Source organism: Diorhabda carinulata, chromosome X (genome assembly GCF_026250575.1).
Source record: "Diorhabda carinulata isolate Delta chromosome X, icDioCari1.1, whole genome shotgun sequence".
NCBI classification, from domain to species: domain Eukaryota; kingdom Metazoa; phylum Arthropoda; class Insecta; order Coleoptera; family Chrysomelidae; genus Diorhabda; species Diorhabda carinulata.
In genome coordinates, this window is record NC_079472.1 from 42,376,785 (window position 1) to 42,403,995 (window position 27,211).

At 31.7% G+C, this 27,211-nt stretch overlaps 1 protein-coding gene across 1 annotated transcript in view; it reads right to left on the bottom strand.

Moving 5' to 3' along the window:
• Positions 1-27,211, bottom strand: part of LOC130901497 (acetylcholinesterase) — a 298,152-nt gene that overhangs the window by 60,848 nt on the left and 210,093 nt on the right. Inside the window, exon 4 of the mRNA XM_057812932.1 lies at positions 8,553-8,716. Within this exon, the coding sequence (XP_057668915.1) occupies positions 8,553-8,716 (164 nt within the window). The remainder of the gene's footprint in view (positions 1-8,552; positions 8,717-27,211) is intronic.

A 27,211-nucleotide genomic window follows, 5' to 3' on the forward strand; every position in this document is an offset into this window, starting at 1 on the left:
TTAACGATTTTCGAAAGTATCAATAATTGACTAATGACAGTTAAATAAGTGACATTTATTACACAGCTTACTAAACCAATAAATAAAAAATTAAAACTTGTTAAAAGTTGGAATACGATGAGTAAATACAATTTGATTTGATCTTTTTACAGACCTTGACAAAATAAAGAAAATTAATTTCTTATTTCTTAGTGCTTGTATCAACAGGTCAAAACAAAATTTAGACTACACCTGCATCTCTAAAAATTTACAGAAAACATTTAATATCTGAATAACGGTAAGGTTTAGGTATAGGAAAGTATACATGAATTTGTCTTATTTTTTACCCTCGAAAGCATTAAAACAGAAAATACCAGGTGGTTCTATTAAAAAAATTAAGAAATTTGATATTTATGGAGTTAAAGTTTGAACACATTTTATACACACCCTGTAGAATGAAAAATCATATTCAAATAAGTCTGATCTTGCTGAAAGCAACCGAATAGAAACTATTTTCATATCTTTAAGGGTATCCTCGTAAAAAATATGCATTTCTCGAAAAAAGTTTTAAAGCAGAAGTATAATAAAATTTTACGTAGATTTTAAAAATGTATTAACATACAGAATGTTCCTTCTCATGATGTTACTATAAGTATTTTGCCATATATAGATAGTTTTAGCTCGTTGTGGGACATCCTGTATATTTAGTATCAAAATTATAGCACATAAACGTCCTTTTTCCAACCAAAAAAATTGACAAACAATAGTTTCTATCATTCTTTGGACATTTTCAGCTTTCTTTACACATTTCTTGTAGTAACAGTAATCCAAAAGATATAATTCTAGCAATTCTAGTATGACCTATGACCTATTATAATGAAAATAATCAATTTTTTATTTTATGGTTGAATTGAATTGAATTAATAATTATTATTGAATATTATTATATTAAATTATTATTGAATATTTTCTATTTATTGTTCATTTTAGTGATAATATATATTGATAAAATGCAGTAATGAATACTAAATAGATTTTATTATAATCGCTTGAATTGATGGCAGCTACTTTTCTTAGGTTTAATAGATGGTGTCTGTCAGTATCACCATTAGTATAGTTGTGTGTACCAATGAACAAGAAACATCTTACCCTTATCCAATTTCTTGATACATTTCACCATTGATACACCTGCTTCTTTGGATCAGTACCGAGAGCCTCTTGACACTAAGATTACATTGTTGGCATTTTGTGTCTAGTGTTCATTTGGGTTTTAAAGTGGTATTAAAAAGTAAGAAGATATGTCTGAATAATAAAAGAAATGGAGAGATAAGTGACTGACCACAGAAAAAATTTATTGATTATTGAGATAAACAGTATAATTTAGATCATTTGATAGAAAAATGATTTTAGGTAATAAAATATCATTCATTTACTAATAGGAATTTGATCGTAAACTTTGTGAAAGAAGTAACCCAAGGCAACAAATAATTATACGAATCATTTTTTCCAAAGTTTTCGATCAACAATTTGGTTACAATTCTAGAATTATTATGTATTAAAGTACAATGGTAGACTAATATGTCCAGCAACATCTGAGTATTTATTCATCAGAGAAAAATATTTCACCTCATTGTTGAAGCCAATATACCGACAGCCCCTTGAGACATTTTCAATGCTTCCAGATGTTCGATATTACCTTTGATCATGTTTTTTATAAATATTGTCGTCTTTAGCTTCAAATTAAATAAAACGTAATACGTGCACTATTAAAATATGTAGAAGCAAACTTTTTTATTTCTCTGCTTCGTTGTTAGTTTGTGCATGAATTCGCAATCGCACGTAATAATTTTGCATGCGGTACCTATTTAAACATCTCACATCCTTTTCAAACTTACACGTACTGAGCATTAATGTATTTTTTTCTCTTCCTTGTAATGTAAACAACATATGTCGACACAGTTTTGAAAGACGTAAGTAACAGTTACCAAAAAGCTATCGATTGCCCTCTACCCTAGACGAAGGGCTATAATTCAAATTAGTTCCCTTAGGTGGTGATACTTTGTGCTATTTAAAACATATATCCTATTCACTTAGAAAATACCTTATATTTATGAAGTTATACATAAAAATGAGTTCAATTTTTTATCTCGTCAACAACGCAATCCAACAATGATTTTTGAAAATTTCCAATTATTTCCAACCAAGTTTTCTGTTACTTTAGAAGTACATCATGAGACTTTTGTCTTGGTTGTATTGTATAAAATTCTATTTTTTGTGGAAGTACGTCAACAGTACGGTTTCTGAAACAGCATTATAGCTTTTGTTTGGCATCATTTCTTGAAGTATTAGTGCGTTGCTTTATGTCGCTTCCTACTGTAACTCGACAAACATCTTTAAAAAAATTGGTGTAGCCTCCAAAAATATCCGAACTTACCTACCAAGTAACTTCTTAACATGGTTATATTTTAGTTGTCAAAATGCCCAAAAAGTTTCTTGGTGTCACATTCACAAAGCAAGTTTCGTTTTTATCCTAGGAGTAGAGTTTTGGTTTGAAATGTATGGGAAAAATCTGTCACCGCGATAACTATATGTGTGGAATGCATTTCCAGATAAGATAGAACGAAAATACTTAGTTATCCAGGAATTACCTCAAAGTAAACTATTATTTTTAGGTTGAATTTCCTGTTACGTTGTCTTATTATTAATTCTGTATGAGTTTTATAAAAATCAATATTTCAATTTTCTTCTAATACTGGATATTGGTTTATCAGCTTGTCGTTGTTAATACAATATCAAAGCCTTTGATGCTACGGAAACAGTTGTTCATAGAAAATTTACGAATGAATAAAAATCCAAGAATAAATTCTACGGAAAGGAGAGAACATCGACTAGTACATGTTACTTATATCCTTTATATAGCAAAAACTATTCAGTGTCTAATATTCTGAGTCACATTACTTTTGATGACACTTAATATATATTACATCTTACTTAGAAATCTTTCTCTTCTCCTAAATGCGATATTTTTCATAGGGTTACGATAGAATTTTTCCGCAATTAAAAAAATACAATGAAGTTTTTTCATATCTGATAAAAAAACATTCCGGGTTTTTGTTTCAAAAATTGAATTCATTACATTTAAAAAAAAAGTTGAAGTAGAAACAGTGGAAATCTTCCATTACGTGAGTAATATGTCAGCACAATATTCATATGAGGGTGATTCCGTTCTAACTGTGATTTTTTGTATTCAAAATTTCAAGATTTTAAAATTTAACTTTTCTAACTTTTTTATGCATATTATTCATCTATTTTACTGTAAAAATAAAACTCTAAGAGGAATTTACTACAACTTCAAAGTATCACGAGCAAGACACAAATGTCGGATTTTGAGTTCCACGGTACTGACTCATTTATCCACGGTACTGACATGGTAACTTAAGATATTAAACAACAAGTGCATCAATTTTCCTCAGTTTGATCATAAACATTAGAATTTATAAGGTAATTAGTTTAAATCATTTGTTACGACAAAAAAAATTAATAATTTATCGGTAAATTCTAGGAATGGACATGACACGGTACTGACATGGTAACTTAAGATATTAAACAACAAGTGCATCAATTTTCCTCAGTTTGATCATAAACATTAGAATTTATAAGGTAATTAGTTTAAATCATTTGTTACGACAAAAAAAATTAATAATTTATCGGTAAATTCTAGGAATGGACATGACACGGTACTGACATGGTAACTTAAGATATTAAACAACAAGTGCATCAATTTTCCTCAGTTTGATCATAAACATTAGAATTTATAAGGTAATTAGTTTAAATCATTTGTTACGACAAAAAAAATTAATAATTTATCGGTAAATTCTAGGAATGGACATGACACGGTACTGACATGGTAACTTAAGATATTAAACAACAAGTGCATCAATTTTCCTCAGTTTGATCATAAACATTAGAATTTATAAGGTAATTAGTTTAAATCATTTGTTACGACAAAAAAAATTAATAATTTATCGGTAAATTCTAGGAATGGACATGACACGGTACTGACATGGTAACTTAAGATATTAAACAACAAGTGCATCAATTTTCCTCAGTTTGATCATAAACATTAGAATTTATAAGGTAATTAGTTTAAATCATTTGTTACGACAAAAAAAATTAATAATTTATCGGTAAATTCTAGGAATGGACATGACACGGTACTGACATTCAAGTGATGTAGTATAAGTTTTCTTTAAGTGGCAAGTTATATTGTATAAAAATAATGTTTAAATATCTTAAGAATTATTCAATTAACACAAAATTTTTATTAATTGATTATTAATTAATGACTAGTACAAAAAAACAATACAGGACATTGAATATCACAGTTAGAACGGAATCACCCATGAATCAAAACAAAGTTTCTGATAACTCTGATTTTCTGCAGGAAGACAACTCTGCTCAAATAGTGTCATACATCAAACAAATAAACTAAAGATTAATAAGTATTTAAAATTAATTCTTACTTTATTTTTCACTTTTCGAATGTTGTCTCAAATATTGACAAAATTACCGCAATAGCGTCTATTTACATGACGTAATTTTAGATAAGAATTAGATTTTAGAATTTAGATTTTTCTTGCAACAATAATACATTGAAAGAGATTTTCTAATTCTTTGAATAATTATAACGTTTTCTTTTAAAATAGGCTATAGGTCTTAATTGAATATTGCTAAACCACTTGAAAATCGGCGTTTCGGCAAATATATTACCATCTTTAGGTCATCGCACAAATCCAAATATTCATAACAGACATCAAAAATAAAATTTGAACACATAGGTACTAGAAACTGGAACAACTTAGACGAACTTTTGAAAAGTTCTTGCTGGAACCTCAAGCACTTTATGTCTAAATGGAATCTGGTACATTGATTTTCTCTGTTCTTACTCTCTGAAATTGCATCGATACAACTTCAAACTTTTTAAAAAACATTTTATATAATTTTTTGGTGAAATATTTGAAAATAACTAGTTAATAATAAATGAAGAACCTATGATTTATCACATTCAAATTGAGAATTTACAGAACACTTCTATCATCAAACTTACATTGACTTACTAGTTTTTTAATAATTCAAGGTCCCACCTATAAGCAGCTCGTGAAACATCACACTATATAGTTAATATATATATATATATATATATATATATATATATATATATATATATATATATATATATATATATATATATATAATAACTTAATAACTATTTTATTTAAGGTGTGAACTAGAGGTTAAGAATATGGTATAGTATTATTATTACATTTTCCTTTAGTTATATTGTAGTAAAATAAACAGTGTAATCTTTTCGATTCACTGTACTTTAGGTATTGTAAAATATTCAAAGTTTATATTCAACGATGTAAAGTTAAAGAGAAAGAGGACTGATCTCAACAATAAATATATGTTCAATCTAAAAATTCGCTAAAAACAATACAATAAATTAAGCTCACTTCGAATTCAACTTAAGTACGGTCAGTTATTCACGTTACTTTAATGATATCGTTGTCTCTTTTTAGGAATTATACGTATGTCTTGTGAAGAAGGCAATCGATCTTATGTTATATTTGATTTTTATAGATAGAAAAAGATAGTATGTAGAAAATATGTGTTCGATAAATCGTAGATTGAGTCCAATTATATTTTGTACATACACAGTATTTATTTTAAGTAACAAGTTGAGGTAAATATCTAATTTTATCAACGATGCGTAAAGCGATCTTAATTTAATTAATTCACGTATTGAAAAAGAAGAATGTCAAAAATATATCATATAATATCAAGTACAGTTTTCACTCAGTAAATTGCCAAGTTTAAGCACTATCTATCATCCTTGCAAAAAGGAATTAGATTCAATTTACAAAAATTCAATTAGTTCAATACTGAACAGATAATAACTTGATCATGCAAAAGGTCTAAACTAGAATTAGTCAGAAAATATTATCCATAATTTCTGTAAACTCAACAACATATGATATATTGAATTTGAGCTTATACACTAGAAAATAGGAAAGATCAAAAATATAAATATTGAAAGAGCAGATGTAAATCCAGCTGTTCGAATCTTGCAAGACAGAATCATGTCAGATGACATCTGAAACGTATGACTTGTATGGCTAATATCCTACTCAGCAGTTAACAGCTCTCAATCAAAAAATAATCATGTTCAAAAGGAGGACTGCTATACCTATGAGGACGTATTTCTGACTAGTCAATTCCATTTTTCGACTAACAACATCAAAAACGACATTTAATTGCAAACTGAAACGAGAGTTGTCCAGTAGTAAATGATGTCCACATACAAAGGTACAGATATATCAGGTAGTGTGTTTTTGATGGAAGGTAACAGGCAATAATAGTAGCGCACAATACAGCACAATAAATATACTGAGACAAAAACCAAATCAACAACTTACAAGGTGGTTGTGAGACCAGTCACGGAACGCTTGTCAATACAGAAGAAGTATCTGTAACATGTTTATTTAATCATCCGGTCCAAGTAAGGCAATCTCCTCAGGATTGGAAATGACTATTGCACGCACACTCTTTGTTCGCGAAGGCACCCGTATTGAGTTTTTAGTAGACATGTAATTCTATTGCATGTAAAAATGTCACCTTTAGAGTCTATAAGTATGTGAGCGTAATTCATATTTACTTTGTGGTAGGTGGTATGATTGACACAGTGTGAAGCTGTAAAAAGACAAGCCATCTTCATAATTTTCATTTTGTGAATGAAGATTTCATAGATTAACATGGAGTTGTCCCAAAAAACCTTCACCGTATTTGATTAAGAAAGATATCTGACTATGATATAACATCATAATCAGTATAAGATTCTAAATGACTTCTTCAATTCCGTCACTCGTTGATATCAAAAATTCGTTTCCCTAATTTATTGAATCATCTTCGATTAATAGTAAACACATTTTTATCGATTGTAAAATTACAATGTGAAGATATCCAAATTTAACTCATTTATATTACATTATACAGAGCAAGAGTTTTCACCTTGTCTAGATTTTTGTTAAGTTATATTCTCAGTTTAGCCGTATTCTCACCAAAGCCGGTTTTGCTGGTTTTTAAAGTCAGATTTCTTTTTTCTACAGGTCTGGACGTGCTAAATGTGTACACCGGGTTACAAAAAGATACTCGTGTGTGCTCATGTCGTTTGATATAGTTTTCAGATGATTTAAATTTGTTGGTAATTTTTATTCAGTTGTATGGTCACAGGAAAAGTTCCACCATTATTAAATTCCACCTTAAATTCCACCACTAGCGTCAGTTTTACGTGGAAAGAGAATTATACATGCAAAAATAAATGAAGTTCTAACAGGAATTAATTTAACAATGCATGTAAAATGTATAATACAAAAGACTTACAAATACATTTTACCCTTGAGCAGGGAGATTGAAAAGGAACGAAAGTCCTGAAACAGAACCTGCTGCAACTAATAACAGAATGTATACAACTCTGTGTATTTTGCCAGTGACATGAAAGTCGTGAGCAAATAGAAATATGATGTTTTCAACACGCTTCTAATTTCTTATCTTAATATGTTAATTTCAATATTCAACGACTATGCTATATTGGGCTCTTTTTGTTATAGCGTAATTCGTTTTAATAATTTTGAGTAAAGAACTGAATTTATCTGACCATTGATAGTAGCAGTTCTCAAATCAGCATTTGACATTTAGTCCAATAGAAAAACTGGGGGACACCTACCCTCCCTATTTTAGTACAGTTTGGAATGACGGTTTAAGATGTGAGTTCTACTAAATAGGTCTATAGGTAATTTACGCAGTTAGGTGTTCTGCTGAGGTCTTAAACATACCAGTCCACTTCCGTGGACTCCATAACTTTCTCAATAATCAAAATTTTCACATATATATTCAACTGTTCCACAATAGTCAATCAAATGACCCCTGATTAAGACTATTGTGGTTAGACCTATCATACCAAAAAGGTTTTTAAGCCTTCGTTTATTATGAAGATTTTCAAATGGATTATAACAGTATATATTCAGTCGAATCAAATATATTGAGTGTCTAAACGAAACGGATACGAGTTGACTCATTGGGTGGTTTTAAACGAATACAAAGTATTGAGCTCACTTTAAATTGGAAAAATAATCCAGTTCCTGGAGTTATATTTCTCGGCTAGAAAGCTTCGATCATTATAGATGATGATGAGAGATTAATTAAGAACAAGTATGTTTTTTATGTGTTCCGTATTTCTGGATATAAAACTGTCCATCAGACACATTAGTCAAGTCAATCTAACCTTACCTCACTCGATTGATATATAACCTCATGGATATTTAATGATTTATCGTTGAAATTTGAGCATAAAATTGGAGAAGAAATTCCGGATAAAATACTTAAAATACTAATAAATGTTGATTACCCTGTTTATAAATATGTAATGTGATAATTCTTTCTTCCTAATGCAAACGTTAATTTAATGATTCATAGTAGCATATCAAACTAATAATGATATGTCAGTGAATACTCACCCTGTCCCAGCAAATCTCGTAAACACTTGCATTATCTTCAGACTCAATTCTCTCTCTCTAGAGTTGAACTGCAGTGATAAATTTAAAGGGTGACCAAATACGTATTCTATCTCGTCACCGTGCATCACTCCCATCCATTCACCCCATAAAGATGTGCTTGTGCGCTGCAACAATTCAACATTCAAATTAAAACAATTAATAATTTATAAATTTATTATATGAATTTGATGAATAAAATTCACAATTTCTCCCACTCTGCAATTTATTCAAAATCATGTTTTCGGTTCAATTAAAAATTAAAAACTCGAATTTGCAAAGCGACAATCAGACCTATACATCAGAAACAAGACCAGAAATATCAAAAAAGCGAAACCATCGGACGATTATGTGATGTAGATAACATTAACGGATAGGTATAACAGCTTAAAAAACAATGAAACCCATGAAACATATGAGTCGAATGACAGAAAATGGACTGATAAAAGTATTAAGAGATAAATCTCCAAGTGGAACACGGAGTAAAATGACGAAGTGAACACACTGGAGCCAGGATGAGGAGAGATATCGGAGAAGGAATAGGTGATAGACCTATTATGGAAGAAAGAAGAAGAACAAGAACCTGCTACCAAAAGAAAATAACTCTCGAGTTTGAAGAAGAATGATCTGCAAATATTTTTTCAGTGAGACATTGATACCAAATCCTCTAAAAATGCAAAGGAAATAAGACTGCCGATAAAAGTAAAGTTTTCCTCAAAATCAATTTAATGAAAACATTCAAAGAATGAATTTATAATTTTTTTTAAAAAGATTATTATTTTTTGAAAAATTTCATTATTATAATTCAAAAATCTAGGATCCGAGATCTATACACTACTAGATTTAATAAAAAAAAAATGGTCAAAATGATCCCTAACATCTCTAATAGGAGGGCATATCCGTTGCTTGTAATATAAAATAAGTATGTAAAAATATTGAGTGTACATGAAACAACAAATGATCAAGACTATGATATATATGATATATAGTTGGTAATAATCCACGTCGATAGAGGTATTTCTTTCTTTACAGGTTAGGTAAGTGTATTGAATGAATGTAGTGAATTTTGAATCTTCATTTTGGAGTATTCACACTAGCTTTTTAGTGTATAACCAGATAAATTGTTGTAAATAAGCATAATAGGGGATTTGGAATTTAAACGAGCACAGCAAATTAACATGAATAAGATTTTTCACATCCTGATCGACACTTTTACATATAAGAATCGTGCGTCTAGGTTTACAGAGATTTAAAAAAATTTAAACTCAATTGCGTCAGATTGTATGGCACATAAATTACTTATTGAAAAATATTCATCTGGGTAATTTGAAGATTTTATTTTAACACGAAGGACTGCGAATCTTGTTCTCAACTTGGAAAAAAAAACGATACATTGACATTTCTGAGCGCATTTTTCTTATTTTAATGAAACCTATCCATAACTGAAAAAATATAATATATAAGCTCCAATAAGTTTATTTTGTTCAGATGAAGTGAAACCATTATTCCTTACCTCGCGGTCTTTTCTTTTCATACTCAAAATAATGATTGCAAAAAATGATAACGATAGTTTTATTCTATTTATTCTTGTGTAAATATATATTTTTACAACGTTTTTGAAAGTTAGATTCAAAAAACCTCTCCAAATAATTGCTAGGTTATGAAACATAATTGGAACATCAAGCTTAACTATCTATATAATAATCTAACATGCTTGAGTATTTCAAAAAGGGCGATTCTCTAACATTTTCAATAATTAGTCTCACTTCCGAATCTAACATCTTCAATATATTGTCTATATCCATCATACAAATAGACAGTATAATGTATAACCTCAGTATCCTGAAATATCACCTATACCATGTTCCTGACGACTCGCCAATCCAACCCACGCATCGCGGAATATGTGTATGGATAAGCAAGTCGGGCAATGTCTACTTCGTATTCTTGAAGAGTTTCGCCACACTTCTGCCTTCAGTTTTTCTGCTGCGATTGGTATAGGTGTTCTGGATGCTCGTGACCATATTGCATGTCTAACCTCTTCTTCAGTTGTTCGAAGTCGCCAATTTATTCAAGAGGTATCTGGAGTATATGTAAAGACGTCTCCTCGCAGTGCAATGGTCAATTCCACTGCTTTTTCTTTATCGGACAAATTAATCAATCTAGTGGCTGCCTCAAACTGCTCAACGTAATTGGTCCAAGACATCTTGCCGTAGAACGTTGGGGCCTTGACTCGTATCGAACTGCCGATCTCTTCTGTTTTGAGTGGTGCCTGTATGTTGCATTGTTCCGTATGTTTGATCTTCTTCTCTTCTATTGGAGTGTCTTTTTTATCTTTTTCTCCAACTCCTGTCTTTTCTTGTTCATCTGATTTTTCATCGATGTCATCTCATTCTCGATAACAGATTGTATCTTCTCGTTCATCGTTTTGATCTTTCTGTGGATATCCGATTGTAGGTATGAGATTTTGGCAGTTATGTCTCTCTTCATAGTCAAAATATCTTCCTGTATGGTCGAAATCTTGTCGTTCATATTGGGCAAAATATCATTTTTCAATGTTGAAATGTTGTCCTTCATGTTCGATATATTGACAGAAATATCAATTTGACGAGATAAAGGTGCAGGGCTAGTCATTGAATATATAAGCTTCTGGATCTAATCCTTCACTTACCAGTGGCACTTTGAGTCTTTCTATGAATTTATTATTTTTACCGGACGTTTCCAATTCACGATTCTCCAGTTCGGCTTACAGTTCCGGCACTTTCAGATCACTTAGTCTCTTGGCCATGTTTATGTCACTATTTATTTACAGTACCCTAAACCTGACACCAACGTAACATTTTTCGTGTTCATTCACACTCTTTCTATTCGTGGGGTGAATTAACAAACACTATGTTTTACGTTCTTAATTTATTTAGATACTAAACAATACAATTCACTTATACATATCACAAAAATAATTTCTGTGATGACTTTTCTAATTCAAATTTTTCACTCCGACTAATTATAACTAACTAACTGCATTTACATAAATATACACACTTATATACCTAAATAAAGTTCTAAAAATTTCTAGAAAAAAGGGACAAAAGAAATATATAAATAGACTTTCCTAAGAATTATTCAGAAGAAATACTGTAAATAAATCGCTGGCTACTAAAAAAATTATATACAAATAAACATCAAATGACCTCCGCCATTTATAGAAATTGTGAAAAACGCTGCCCGAAACGCAAAGGGCGAATTCGCCGAATTTTCAAAATTTCATAATAGCTGAACCCAGGGAGCCGTTTTGCGAACATATTCGTAACAATATCTTCACTATTAAAGATACATTGGAATACCTAAACTATCAATATTTGACACGATCATTTATTTGAAAAACTGTAGACGCTACTCCCCCGTTAGAAGAAGAAACACTACATTTTATTCTTCCCACCATCATCCAAAGTTCAGAAATTAAAAGATCGACACTTGAGTGAATCTCAATTCAGCATCGTTGGCTGACCATTTGTATAGAAATGGAATATCTGTCACACAATTTGCACGTCGTGGATAATAGTAAAGCGATTTGGCTGCGTCAAGTTTTGTCAAGGCAAAACAACTTAGAACTATTAGGTTAAACACGCACTATAAAATATGGCATGAAAAACAGAAAAACTGAATTATTTTAAGGTAGCGTGGACATTTCCTAAATGTTCACCAAAAATATATCATTTCTCACGTAAGTTTCCCTTAATTACTTCTTTGATTAAAAACACAAATTCTCAAAAAGTTGAGAATCGTAATTAAAGCTTATAAAAAATGCGAGAGATCTTCTCCATCAATTGAAATATTCACTTTTAAATTGAATGAATGCAAACCATAAATGTTTGATGGAATAAAAAAAATCTGACGCGTAATCTACTTTAAATCGTAAAAACTGTTAGTCGATATTTTGGGAAGATTGGAATCAGACATTCACTCACAATCACACTATCACTACACCATCACTCACAATTACACACACACACACACACACACACACACACACACACACACACACACACACACACACACACACACACACACACACACACACACACACACACACACACACACACACACACACACACACACACACACACACACACACACACACACACACACACACACACAATTTATATACTTGTGCCCTAGCGCCCGCATTGATGCCCTTGTTCGAGCTCAACATAAAATAAACAGATTAGGAAGTGTGATTTATAAACATAAACGCCCACGCTCGCGTTCAAACGTCTAGCCAACGTAGACTTGAATGTAACGCCAACGAGAGCGCGGGCGCGAACGCAAGATTTTATAAGTCCAGCTTCAATACACTTGATCAGAGTAATTAATAGGTTACCTAGTAAGCTTTGTGGTTTTTATACTTTTCGGAGTTTCGATATAAAAATAGTTTATGGAATAAATCCTTGATAGCTGTTCAATAACAGTTCTTAAAGATTCTATTTTATAACTAAAATATAACAACCTAATAGAAGAATTAATGCAAAAGTAATGACAACCAAAAGTTGGGACCGATGATTTCAATTTTGTTCTGGGTTAGAATCTGCCATCAGTCGAAAACCGAAAAGGTCTTTAATGTAGTGGAAGTGTAAATAATGTGTTCACTATAAATATCAGCAATGGTTCTAGAAATTTCACTTGAGAATACTAGACAACATAATCATTACTGTCAATTATAGAGTGGGCATTTAAGTGAGGAAACATGACGATATATTAGTTACATGAGAATTTTGGTCTTTTACGATAACAAATAAAGAATTTTTCATAAATAGGAGCAAAGATTACAATAGAAAAGTATATTTGCAAATGTACCACCCCCTTAAATAGAAATAACTTGAATAATATTTTGTTACAACGATAGCGAAACCTTCTTTTTTTATAAATATGACATACTCAAATTTATTTTCCGAAAAGGAACAAATCTAGTGAAAGCAGTGAACAATCCTTTGTGGAACCCGAACACTTCGTTATCTCATTCTAATAAACTGAAATAAATAAGTTGGTATCATATAAAAGAAAAATCACCATTTAGATCGAAAACTACAAATATAATTGGTGAATCACTACAAACCAATAGACATAGAATTCTTTTTTATTTTACAATTGATGTTTCTGTTTGCATATATAACTTTTGCATAAGCAGAATATGTATCTCTTCTCTGCTTTAATAACGTAGAATATAAATTGAATTTTCGATTGTAAGTTTGAGGTTCCGTTTCCCCTAATTTCAAAATTTTTAATCTTAATTGGATCGGTGCATTCTGATAATTAATGACCATTTCAAGAATATTTCTAAATAATAGCTGGACTTGGTTTGGGTACGATTAACGTCTTTTTGTATAGGATTAAGTTCTCTTGATAGGTACTTCATTGATGGCTGGTGGAAGTCTAATTTCGTATTGTAGGATTTATGATTATGTTATTATTAAGTCAAAAATTTGGGAATAAAGGTGTGATTGATTTGTTGAAGATATCATGTCGAATACTATAACTTCAACACGAACACTTTTGAATATAAATTATAACTAAAAAATATTCGATTCGATTCTATTATTTTTTGAATATTACATTTATTTTCCCAATTATTATTAAATTGCATTAATCAATAGATAGAGTAATGGACTGTCGACTTGGTGTAGATATATTGATTATTGGATGAGATTCAAAGTATCAAATATTGTACAGGAATTGAGTGTAAAATTCGGATCTAAATTCGAAGAGAGTGTGTTGATATGAAACGAACATGTTAACATGATCAATATATTCATAACAAATGTCCAAATGCAGAGCCACATTGGAAAATTGCTATTTTCCAAATATTGAACGAGTGAATAGTTTGTGAATTGCAAAAAGCGTTTTATTGGTTAAAAAAACTAAATTTGTTAATATGCACAATCAACATATATGTTTTAGAAGTTAATTCAAATACTCAAACATAGCTTTAAATCTGAATATCGGTCAACAGTCGATACCATTAACAGACAAAATTGTTGTAGGTGGAAAGATTGTAGATATGTTAATACAGCATTATTTTGTAAGAATTTCGTAGTAGTAGATGGACTGGTGGAGGGACCAATAGAATAGTTACTTCAATCACCGGACATAGCTCTTTTATGTTAGAGGCTCGGGAAGAAATTTTCCTATCCCTGTTCCCGAACTAATGGTCAATATTCCAAAGAATTGACAAAATAATAAATTTCTATTCATTATTTCTTCATGTTTTATTCTCAAACAGTTAATAAATAAAATTTTCGTTTGAAATTTTAGAAGTTGTGTTGGCTTCTGCTAGAGGAATGAAGTGATTCAATTGAAAACCAAACTACACTGTGTCCTCTCCAAACTGGCTATGAATATTTCGATATTTGTTATATGTTGAATGCTATTTGGTAGATTTGGCTGAAGCGGGAAATAAAGATTCTGATGGATTTCTTATGTTTGCTAATTACATCAGTATGACAGAAGTTTAAGTACTCTTCTAATTTGCAATCTTCTTTTGCCTAGTGATCAACTATCTCGTTACCCATAATGACCTTCTACCCATATGAGAATAAGTTATTTATTATCAATGTCTAATTGTGAAAATAAGTTTTTTATTTCGAAGATAAATTCCTGATTATAAATGTTTGATGGAGACGCCTCGATAGTTTGTAAAACTGATTTTGAATCAGTCATTATAGCAACAGTTTGAACTGGATTTAGTAGACACCATACTAAGCATTGTTTTATTACCAACGCCTCGGCGGAGTAAACTGAATAAAAGTTTGGTATTCCAAATTTTTTTAGCATGATTAATATTTGAAACAAAAACACTGTTCCTGTTCCATCGTCACACTTAGACCCTTGTGCAAATATTTTAGTTAAATTATCTCCGAAATCATTCAGTATGGTTAAATATTGTCTACGAATATTTAATTTCTATTGCTAAAATTGCTTGGCAAGGGGATGATATCATAAGCCCCATACAAATTTTTAATGCATCAAATGCTGCCCCAGATAATGTACACCCATAGTTCAATATGGAACGAATATAAGCCTCATAGAATGTATATGTAACGTTCGCATCTGCTACCCATTTTCTTTTGGAAACTACTTTTAGCAGATTCATAGCTTTTTCGTTTATTTTTCTAATATAATTGATGTGGTTCATCCATAGTAATTTTTTATCTAAGACAATGCCTAGATATTTGAATTCGTCGACGAATAGAGTCAGGAAAGAAGCTCTAGGAGTCCTAACTGGATGTCGAGTGCAGCATAAAGATAGTTTTATCCTGGGAAATACTGAATCCCATATCATTGAACCAAGTTATTAGTAACTGCATACATTCTCTCTTCTAGACATTGCTCATAAGAATCATGGGTAAAGTGAAAACATAAATCCTCCGTGTATTGAATCATATTAAATTTGCCATGTACTAACATATACAGATTTGCAGTGTAAATGTTGAATAAGGTAGGGCTCAGAATAGATTCCCGAGGTAACCCGTTGTATGCTGTATGTGGACCATGTAATACGTTTTTATGATCACGTAAAAATATTTTTCTATTTTCAAAAAGATTTTTAATATTTGCGCAAACCGTTTTATTAATTCCAATTTTCTTCATTTTATTTGTGTAAATATTTAGATCCACTACATCATATGCCCCTGTTAAATCTACAAACAAAGTATGTTGATTTTTCGAAAAACTTATCTGTATATCTGAAACTAAAGAGTTACGGCGTCTATTGTGCCGCGAAAACCATATTGAATACTTGGTAAAAGAAACCTACTCTCTAAAAAATGTTCAAATCGAATTTTTATTAACCTTTCAAAGGTTTTTGTGATTGTGATACAAGATATCAACGAGATAGAGCAGAGTTATAATGATAATCCCGAGTTTTTATTAGGTTTCAACATAAGACAAACTACAATGTTATTAAAGCAATCGAAGAACTCTTGATTCCTCCAGCAGTCATTGAATAATTGCAATAAGACAAGCATATAGTTAGTTAAGTTTATTTAACAAAGCTTGTTATCCAAATGCTACAATTCATGCTGCATCTTTGTTATGTTGTATATATTACGACTTTCCTTCAACAGACATTTATAAAAATTTCAATAAGCTTATTCATCTACTTTAGAAGCTTTTATTTCACTTCGTTTGAGTCCATATTTGTTCTATTCACCACAGAAACATGGTGAATGTCAATACTGTGAAAAGCCACATTTCATGAACATATTTGAAACTATTACCTGACCAAGTTCCATTGAAACTGACAAAAAAATTTCAGATATGGACATATTAATGACTAAATACTACATATAATCTTTAGAGGCAGTACTTAGAACCTCTATTGAGTATTTGAGATGTAGGTATATAGAAAACTTAGTTCATTTCCAGTGGATTACGTATAATTAAATCAAATCTTAAGCATATATTCAGAAAAAATACAAGCATTACAGAAGGATGCAGAAGGAACAGACATCCTTGTTATAGTGAATGTTAAAATATAATAGCCTGGGTAAGGCACGTTAAAGGAGGAAAATCATTTCTGAAGAAAATATTTGAGCAGTCTGGAAATTTCTGTATTGTTAGAAAATGTTCAAATGATGTGCTTCACTTCAAATTATAAAGTGATCAACTTATATATCGCGATATCGTTGAAATTCCATGTCCCTTCAAGATGGATTAATTATTCAAAATACAACTATGTCAAAGTCACATAAAGTGAAATATCTAATGTTCCAAAACTTTCCAATATTACCGGAAAGCTTGAGTACAAAATGGAAATGAACAACAAAGAACATTGCAATTTACCCTGAAACACGCTTCAATAATGATAATTGTTTGGAATATTCATACATTGACTTAATCAAAATATTGATTTTACAGGTGAAAAAAGTTAAAAAGAACAAAAAGTCCTTTTATGAAGGAACTTGATATTGTCACTGACTCTTTGGACAGAAATCATTTTCAACAGCCAAAATTTGTATTTAAAAAATACTTAAGTTTGTAACAAACTGGAAAGATAGTAATCAATCAATGCGCATCAATAATCCAGAAGAAATCATCGAAAAATATGGCCAATATTTTTACAATGAATTCTAGAAGTTACAATGTATTCTAGAAAAACTCACTGAGTTCTATGGATTTAGATATTTGCTGATTTCACAATCTTCATTTTATTCTATCACGTAAGGTTCACCTGTGCAATACAGTATAAAATTAATAAATAAATGTATAGACAAGCATAAACAAGCATACTATTGAATAAGATCATGGTCAAACAAGTTCAAGAGTTCCAGTATCTCACATGAAATGTAGACCCTTGTCCCACATAGATTTATCGTTAACAGTGAACGGTATTCGGATATTATTATTTCTAAGCATGACTCCAAACGATTGTATTATCCCTCGTATCTCGCATATTTTTTTATTTGTGTTGAATACACTGATGAAAATCAAGAGTATAAGTGAATTTATTCACTTACTTCAAACTGAAACTTGGAGGTCAATAAAAGGCATAGTATCCTCATAAAGTGTATAGAACATCTAAGGAAGACCTTCGTTTGTTGTTCAAGTATGAACAAATTTCAATTTATTTCTTTATTTCTGTATAGTGTGAATAACAAAAGCAATGCTATTTATGATTAGTAGATGTGGAGGAGTTTAATACAAAAAATAAAAATAAAACATCTCTTTGACATGGTTATTCGTCCAATGAACTTTAACCCCCGGTCACAAAAATGTCATAGATATAATGTTTATTTAAAATTGTAGCTCATGAAACAATTTTCGAAATCATTACGTGATAAGAATTTTTGAAAAATCTGTCTTCGAAATTGCCAAAGCTGTGAGAAATTTTTACAAAAGAGTGAAATTTCTTTAAGATTCTACTAGAATTCTTCAGAATTCAATAATTCCATGGGGAAGCACTTCCAGGATAATATTCACGTAACTTTTTCATGGTTTAATGTTTTCCTCACTAACCCAGCAATGAAAACAGTTTTCTCCATAAGGATTAGGAAACTAATATATCTGTCACATTTGTATAAAGGTTTGACAGTTGACATAAGAAACTTGGTAGACAATATAATAATCCTAGCGAAAGTTTTGTCCAACTTTGAAGGAGTTCTGATGAGTTAGTTTAAAAATTCAATATATGTATGCAAGTCCCTCTTAGAATGCATTAATGTCTGTGGAATTGTTTATCAATTTAAAGAAGGGACTTCTTTTCAAAAGAGATAATTAACCCCTTCAAGCTCATGTTGCCACAAGTGGCAACAAGCTCAAATTAATTTATATCGCAGATTGCCACTTGTGGCAACAAATGATATATTTAAAAAAACGTTGGAGTAAAATCGTGGTTGAATATTATACTTAGGTCAAACGCATGTATAGTCCATCCATATTTTTGGCGGTCTGCAGTGTAAAATGCTATTTGCATCGATGCAGTGCTGTAGTATTGGATAGTTTTTTGTGCGTTTTACTTGTAAGGATGTCCGACGTGAGTGATGATGAACCATTTGAGGATTCGGGATCCGAATATTTACCTAGTGGTCTTGGTACAGATAGCGAAAGCGACGACAGTTTATCGAGTATTTCAGAAGACGGAGATCATGTAGCTAAAATTATGAGAAATTTTACTTTTGTAGCAGATCCATTTTCCTATGTGGATCTTTTCTATGTACGAGTATATTTTTTAATTTTATCTTTTATATAATATTGTTTTAGGATAGAAGAGTTACAACACCAGTGCCTTTTTCTGGTGATTATGAAGGCCCGCAACACACCTCGTAATCGAACTAAAGAACATGAAAGACCGTGTATATTTTTTGAAGGCATTTCTATCTAGAAATATAATTAAGCATATATATAATTGGACGAATGAAAGTACAGGAAGGTACCTCATAGAGATTGGTACTCAAAAAGTCTACGGTATAATATGTAATGATGTCACAGATCCGGAAATTTATACATTTTTTTCGTTGAATTTATATATGGGTCTAGAACGATATCCGAGTATACAGGGCTATTGGAACAAAACCTTTTTGTTTTTTGATCCAAATATATTTGATTCACAAATAATAAATAGAAACAGGTTTTTCGCTATTCTAAAGTTTTTAAGATTTAGTAATGCTCAAGCTTTCATACCAGGGAAACCCATGACTCGTTTGGTTATGTTTTTTGTTTGGATCAAAGAAAATTGTATGAACCTTGTTGATCCTGAGAAAACTGTAACGATAGACGAATGTTTGGTACTATACAAAGGAGCAAGCTTTGGAATTAAAATGTTTTGCCTTGTCCTAGCCATCCTGATTTGTGGGGTTACACATATAATTTTTTCCATCTATTTTGTAAAGGACGTATATAATGTTGAGGATATTCACGGATCAGAACATATGTCACTGTCTGAAAAAATCGTGGTTTATTTGTTCAAGCAACTGTTAGATCAAGGTCGAGAAAGGATTATCGACAATTGGTACATGTCTCTGAAACTAGCAGAGATTTTGCTTGCAAAAAAAACTTACGTAACTGGTACCATACGAATCAATCGGGTAGTTCCTAAAGAACTAACCGAAATAAGTCTCAACAAAATCCAAACTTGTTTTGTACGAAAAAATGATGTTTTGATTATTAGATATAGATAAAAAAAAATGTTTACCTATTGTCCATCAAGCTCACAGCAGAATTTGTTGAAAAAAATCTTTACCAGGCATCAGTGACTACTAATCTACTAATTCAAGACATCGAACCGTATAACTGCGCAAGGAAAAATTACAGCTGGTTTAATCAAATTGGCTTACATGTTGTACAGCGCATGGTTTTAAATGCCAAGGTGTTATATATACATGCTAGCGGCAAGGATATAAGTGTAGTTTCATAAGTGTTTGATTGACGGCCTACTTGTAAAATATTCTCCTGCATATACAACTATGAAGCAGGATTTCTAAAAAAAAACTAAAAAAAAAGGGACAGACATGTTTTTGCTTCTTCTGCAAAAGATCATGGATCTCGCCGCAAACGAGAAACTTGCAGAGTTTTAACCACAAACAGAAGAAAAGAATAGCTAATATGTGTGGTATTTGCCCAAACGCACAAATTTATTTATGTTCAGAGGCACATTTTGATGAATACCATGGCTAAAATTCAAACAAAATAAATCAATAATTTATTTTTTACACACAAGTTATGTGAAAAGAATAAATCATATTTTAATTTCACTTGCTACGCCACTGTTTTTTTATGTACAGAATATATTTTTATAAATATATTCTGTATAGTAGGAAGAAATGTTTGATTTTCTATTTCTACATCATTTCATTCAGAAGAATATACCTAGGATCAAAAGAATGTAATATAATATTTTATATTTACCTTCTACGCCACTGCTTGTTTTGTATGATTATTTTTCTGTTCATTAGGAAAACATATGTGCTGATTTATTTAGATTGCATATCATTTATAAAAATATACTATTTTTTACATAGTCAGTTTGTTTTTTTTTCACTGATTTAGGCCCCCATAGTAACGCCACTTGGTAAAATCACTAAATTCACTATTAAGATAACTAGAAATACTTTTCTAATATACCGCCACCACCATAATCAGTGGATTACAGAAAAAAAAACTGAAAAAAGCTATTTTTCACGTCATCTGGGATATAGGTAGCGACTTGAAAAATTAACCTGGGCTTGAAGGGGTTAAATATTTTATATTTAGTGCCACTAGCAATGTTACATCCAGAATGAATAATCTCTAGACGTGGATTTTTTGGCATGCTATGATAAAAATATCAGCGTTTCATTATTCATAATGTTTACAGGCATAATCTTTTTTTCTTGGTATTTTCTTAAGACTGAAGCTGAAAAGTATAAGTATTGTTATTTATTGCAAGTTTATTGTTCCCAATCGAGATGTAAGTTCATACTCATATTAATTCGAAATCATTTCGACTGTATTGCAAAGACATCATAAATATATGAGCAAAATAAGGAAGAAGAATGCCAAAAAGACAAACTGGTTAACCTACGCGTATCGACGAACATCAAAATTGGAGTTTTAGGAAACTAGGTCTGCAAGATCGATTTATTATTAAGCTTGACATTGGTCAATATTCATTTGGAAACCTGTTACTTGGCCGTACATTATACGAGGGTGAATCAAATATAAACAAGACTTATTTTTTAAAATATTTATTTTGATTTTAAACGCACAAACAATCATAGTTTATTTTTCTACATAATCTCCTGATTTGGAAACACATTTTTCCCAGCGTATAGGTAATTTTTTAATTCCTTCCAGGTAAATAGAGTCAGGTCGTGTTTGTAGCCAATTGCGCACATATGCTTCAACCTCATTATCGCTGTTGAATTTTTGCCCTCCCAAAGCTTCCTTGAGAGGACCAAAGACATGGAAGTCGCAGGAAGACAGGTCTGGACTGTATGGAGGGTGTTCCAGTGTCTCCCAGCCCAGTTGCTCCAATTTTTGTACTGTCAGGGCTGCCGTATGGGGGCGAGCATTGTCATCGAGGAGAATCACTTTTCTCATTGGAAGGTGTCGTCTTTTGCGGCGATATGCAAGTCTGACCTCAGTCAAAATTTTGCAGTAGTACGCCGCATTAATTGTTCTGCGCTCATGCAAAAAATCAAGGTGCAGCAGGCCACACTGGTCAAAAAAAACGGTAGCCAAAACCTTGCCAGCCGATAATCGTGACTTGGCTTTCACTGGTCCGGTTTCTCCTTTCTTCCTCCACTCCATACTCGCTTGTTTCGACTCAGGGGTGTAGTGATGCACCCACGTTTCATCACAGGTGACAATGTGCGAAAGAAATGGGTCTCCTTCTTCCCGAAATCGAGCAAGAAGACGCTCACACACTTAACAGTTTCTGGTCAACTGTCAGAAGACGAGGAACCCACCTGGCACACACCTTGCGATACCCTAGCTCCTCTGAGAGTATAGAGTAAGTGCTCCCATAACTTATTCCAACCTTAATTGCAATATCCGAAGTTGTTAGACGCCTATCACCTTCAACAAGTTGACGAACACTGTCGATGTTGCCCGCTGTAATGCTGGTGCGGGGTCTGCGGTCATGGCTCTCATTTTCAACACGTTCACGGCCCTCCACGAACTGTTTATGCCAAGCAAACACTCTAGCTCGCGACAGCGTCTTTTTCCCGAACTGTGCAGTCAATCTTCTCAAGATTTCGGCCGGTTTTACACCTTCTGCAGCTAAAAACTTTATAACAATACGTTGCGCAATAGAGGGAGGTACCTCCTGCTCGGACATCGTAACGATGGACACTGAGCGAGTCTATGATGATGAGTCACGTGCTTCCCCCACTCCTGACAAACCAACCTAACAGCCAATAACAGCGGAACGTTCTTCCATCACTATTGCGCGCGCAGGTCCAAAAGTCTCGTTTATATTTGATTCACCCTCGTATATCCGTATTTGAACTTTGCATATTTTTTCTACTATCAACGGTTACTGTTCTTTGACAAATACTAATGTCAACAATAATTAAGCAGGTGTAGCGGATGGCAGCACAGTAGACATAATGAATAACATAGTATTCAGTGACGAATTTTCGATTCAGTTTAGGAGAACAGAATGGCAGTAGAAGAGTGAAATGCCAATATGGAAAGTAGTTTTGGGTTTGCAGATCAAAGGTATGAGCAAATGTACAAGGAGTCATTTGTTGGGAGGTTATTTCTCTTATGTTTTATGTCAAACTATAAAGTTTCTCCAAGAAACTGCAGTTAACAGCCACTCCACCAGATTGACATCTTTTGAATGTGGTTGGGGTATAATGAGAAACAGACTGCCCGATTTGCAGCACACTTCCCAGATTAATGAGCAGTTAATATACAAAGATAAAGTTTCTTGTAATGAAGTAACACAGACAGACATCGCCCAATTACCTTTTGTCGGTGCCAATACGTGTACAGGAGTATATTAAAATACAGTATCGTCAAACATATTATCAATTTTTGCCTCAATACATGTATATGGAAAATCTCAAAACTGTTATGATTCCATCATTTGATTAAAAGCTCTCATATTACGAAGAAATACCGATATATTCAGCAGTATTTCTATTAAAATTGACAATAATGAAATTTATGTTTTAGATTTGAAATTGAAAGACTGCACACCGATTTGTATAAAATTTATGATAGTTGAAATAACTCATATTTTGATTTTAAGAACTGATTATAACTTGTTTTTAATACATTTGCTATACATTTCAATAAAAAAACTTGACACTTGATTTATACTTTAAGACTAATTTGGTAATAACATTTCCGTAATTCTGTAACATTTGATACAGTAATAAATTTATTTTCTGACATTATTATTAAACTAAAACTAGTTTCAGCTGTGTGAACAAGTTTATTTTCAAAACCAAATAATGTAATTCATTTGACATTAAATGGGTGTGCTACAATTCTTAACGTTGTTCAATCCGTTGAGATAAGAATGCGCCAACTCGGGACGGGGATATTTCATGTAAACAAAAAGGTTGTCCGGGTACATGATACAACTGTTTATGGATTAATTAAGAGTATTTAGTACCTAATCTACTTTGTAAAGTTGTATAATTCAAAAATTAACACCTGGAATTTATAAATCATTTAGGTTGTGTTAGGCTAGGTTCGGTGACCTAACCTAAATTCACAATTATATAAATAATACAGATGTTTTAAAAACTAACCGAGGAGAATATTTTTCATTGAACAATAATATAACTAATACCATAATTATATTTGGATCCAAAATATATTTAATTGTATGAAGAACTCAGCAAAATTTTACTTGGATGGCACTTTCAAATAATTGTTTTTATTTTCATAATTAAAATCCCGAGCTGCATAATTTTCCGTCGCGAGTTGTGTAATCTTCATATCAACCACGATCAAGAGTTGACACATTGCAACAGAAGTTGAAATTTTATGGTTGGTATTAGAATCACGAGTTGTCGCACACCCTTGTGAATCATGGACGTAGGTCCTCCGATTTAGAATGTAACAAAATTTTGTTCGTATATGTATTTGAAGTATCTAAATGGTTATGAACAATTTGATATGTTGGTACTTGTACATTCGATGCTAGCAATTTTTAGCGTTACAACAGAGATTTTGGAGTAAATTTATTGCAGATATACAATTTTCTCTTCCAGAACAATCTCCACATCATAAAGGGTGTTAAAGATATGTCCTGAAAGCATCTGTGACAATAGGAGACCTCTACCTATGATAAACGATGAGCCGGCATGTCATTATGAGGGTTATTAGTTTTTCTGCACACAATTTTGCACCTGATATTGAGGATATCGGACTTAATCCCAAGTTTTCTCAGAATTAGAATTGAATTTGAGTTCGGAACTCACAACTGAACAATCTTAAACAATATGGCTGTGATTTATAGGTAGAACTGGTAGGTTGCAGCCATTGGAATAATTTCTATAAACTTCTGATATCATTGGTTAAAATTTTACATAAATTTAATCGATAACTATTATATCCTAGAGCCATTGGAAACACTTCTAGTTCTTGTAGCTCTATAAAATCTTCATCATCGGTGAATTCCAACTTCCCAACATATCCTCTTTATATATCTATTTCAACAACTATTATTATTTGTTCTCCTTCAACTGAAATTCCACTTAAAGTTTACATTATGTAAATTTACGTTAAAATCAAATTCTGAAATTTTCCTAATTCGCGGCGTCTTCGATATGCTCTTTTTAAACAGCGGTGAGTTTTTTATATTTCTAGGAAGATCTAGTTATTTATTGGTTTTTGTTTGTTCCCTTTCTAGAATTCTAGAAATTTCTTTTCTGATATAAATTCGAGCTTGTTTACAAGCAAAAGTAAGTTTATGATAAAAAGTCATATTGAAAGGATCGAAATAGAAAAGTAACCGGCTCACAACAGAAGACTCAAGGCACCGACGTTTGACTATAAGATATCTTGCATCGATTACGTTAAACAGTTTGAGGCAGCCGTCAGAGCGAGTAATTGATGCAATAATCAAGAAATGGTGTAATTCACCATTAAACGTCTTGAAAAAAATGATTACTTCGAACAGCTGAAGAAGAGATTGGACTTGTGCCGTAGCTGAAGAGACAGAAGCGCGACGAAACGTACGAGGTAGACATTGGCCGACTTGTCCGATTCACTTATCCTTCAGCACCATAGAATATGCTGGGATGTTTGAGCATCTGGGCATTCACTGAATAGTGCTATTAAATATGGAGCAGCTACGATGGCTTCATATAACAAGGTCAGAAACATACACGAAGAGGGTAACGAGAGCCAACTTGACAAGATCGTCAAATTATAAACTATTCACACTACCATTATACCAACACTCACAATTACACTGTCTAACGCGCGTTTCGATAAACAAGTTATCGTATTCCAACACCGAAAGTAGGTAAACTGAAACCTATTAACTGGATTAACCTATTTTATACTAAATTTTACCACCAACAGATCTTCTTCGGCAAAAAATAATTCCAGCGGGAAAACCCCTTTGTCCCTATTCAAGCTGTTCTTGCATTTAACAATTTCTATGCTTTCAATCTTAAGTTGTATGCACGATATACTTCCCACCACAATCACTTCAGCTAATTTCATATATACCATTTTTTTCCAAATTTAGTATTGTATTCTTAGAATTACCCAATAAATACTTTGATGTATTCGTATAGCTGGATTTATAATACAATTTAAAAAGTCACTCCGTTCAAAATCCCTCTCAATTTTTTTTGTATAAATGTGATACCAAAGCAAATTTTTCTGGTTTTTCATTTCAAATTTGGAAAAAAGTGGCTTCACATAGATATTTCTTAAATCTAAGACGTTTAATTAACCTATTTACAATTCTCTTTTCATAACCGTTGAGTAGAGCTACATCCTCAATAAAAGTCCTTTTCTCATTGCACCTTTCAATGTTAAGTGGAAAGTGAATTAACGATCTACCAGGAAATGGAGACTGGATATCTCATGTACCTGCACATAGCGGTGTTTTTCTTAAATACGTCAAATTCATGGCTATCACTATTTGTAATTACTAAAGTATCTAAAAATGGCAACTTTCCATTATTTTAAATTTCTAAGTCTAATTTAATATAGTATATTATTCACGAGTATATAATAACTCATTATATGAGAGTAGAATACAATACCCTATCCCTGATTACTAAATATATTTGTTGAAGTTTTTTGTTACATTATTAGAAACACTATTATTTTATTCTAATAAATATTTCATATAATAATTAACACAGAAATCTATGTATTCATCTTAAACGTATCTAATCTTAGGAGATGGTAGTATTCACTTATAGTTATTAATAATTCTAATATTCGAACAATTGTTCAACTGAATCACAGTGATAGAATTAAGAACGAAACTAATATTAACTTGTAACTTTTGAATTATATCTACATTCATTCGTTTGGTTTACTTTTGGTTGATGCAAAATGATATTTCATTGGCTGTATCGGTTTTATTTTTAACGAAGTCGCTTATGTAGCCTTCTGAAACAATGGTAGATTTCCATCGACCGTGTCTTATAAGGGCAGTAACA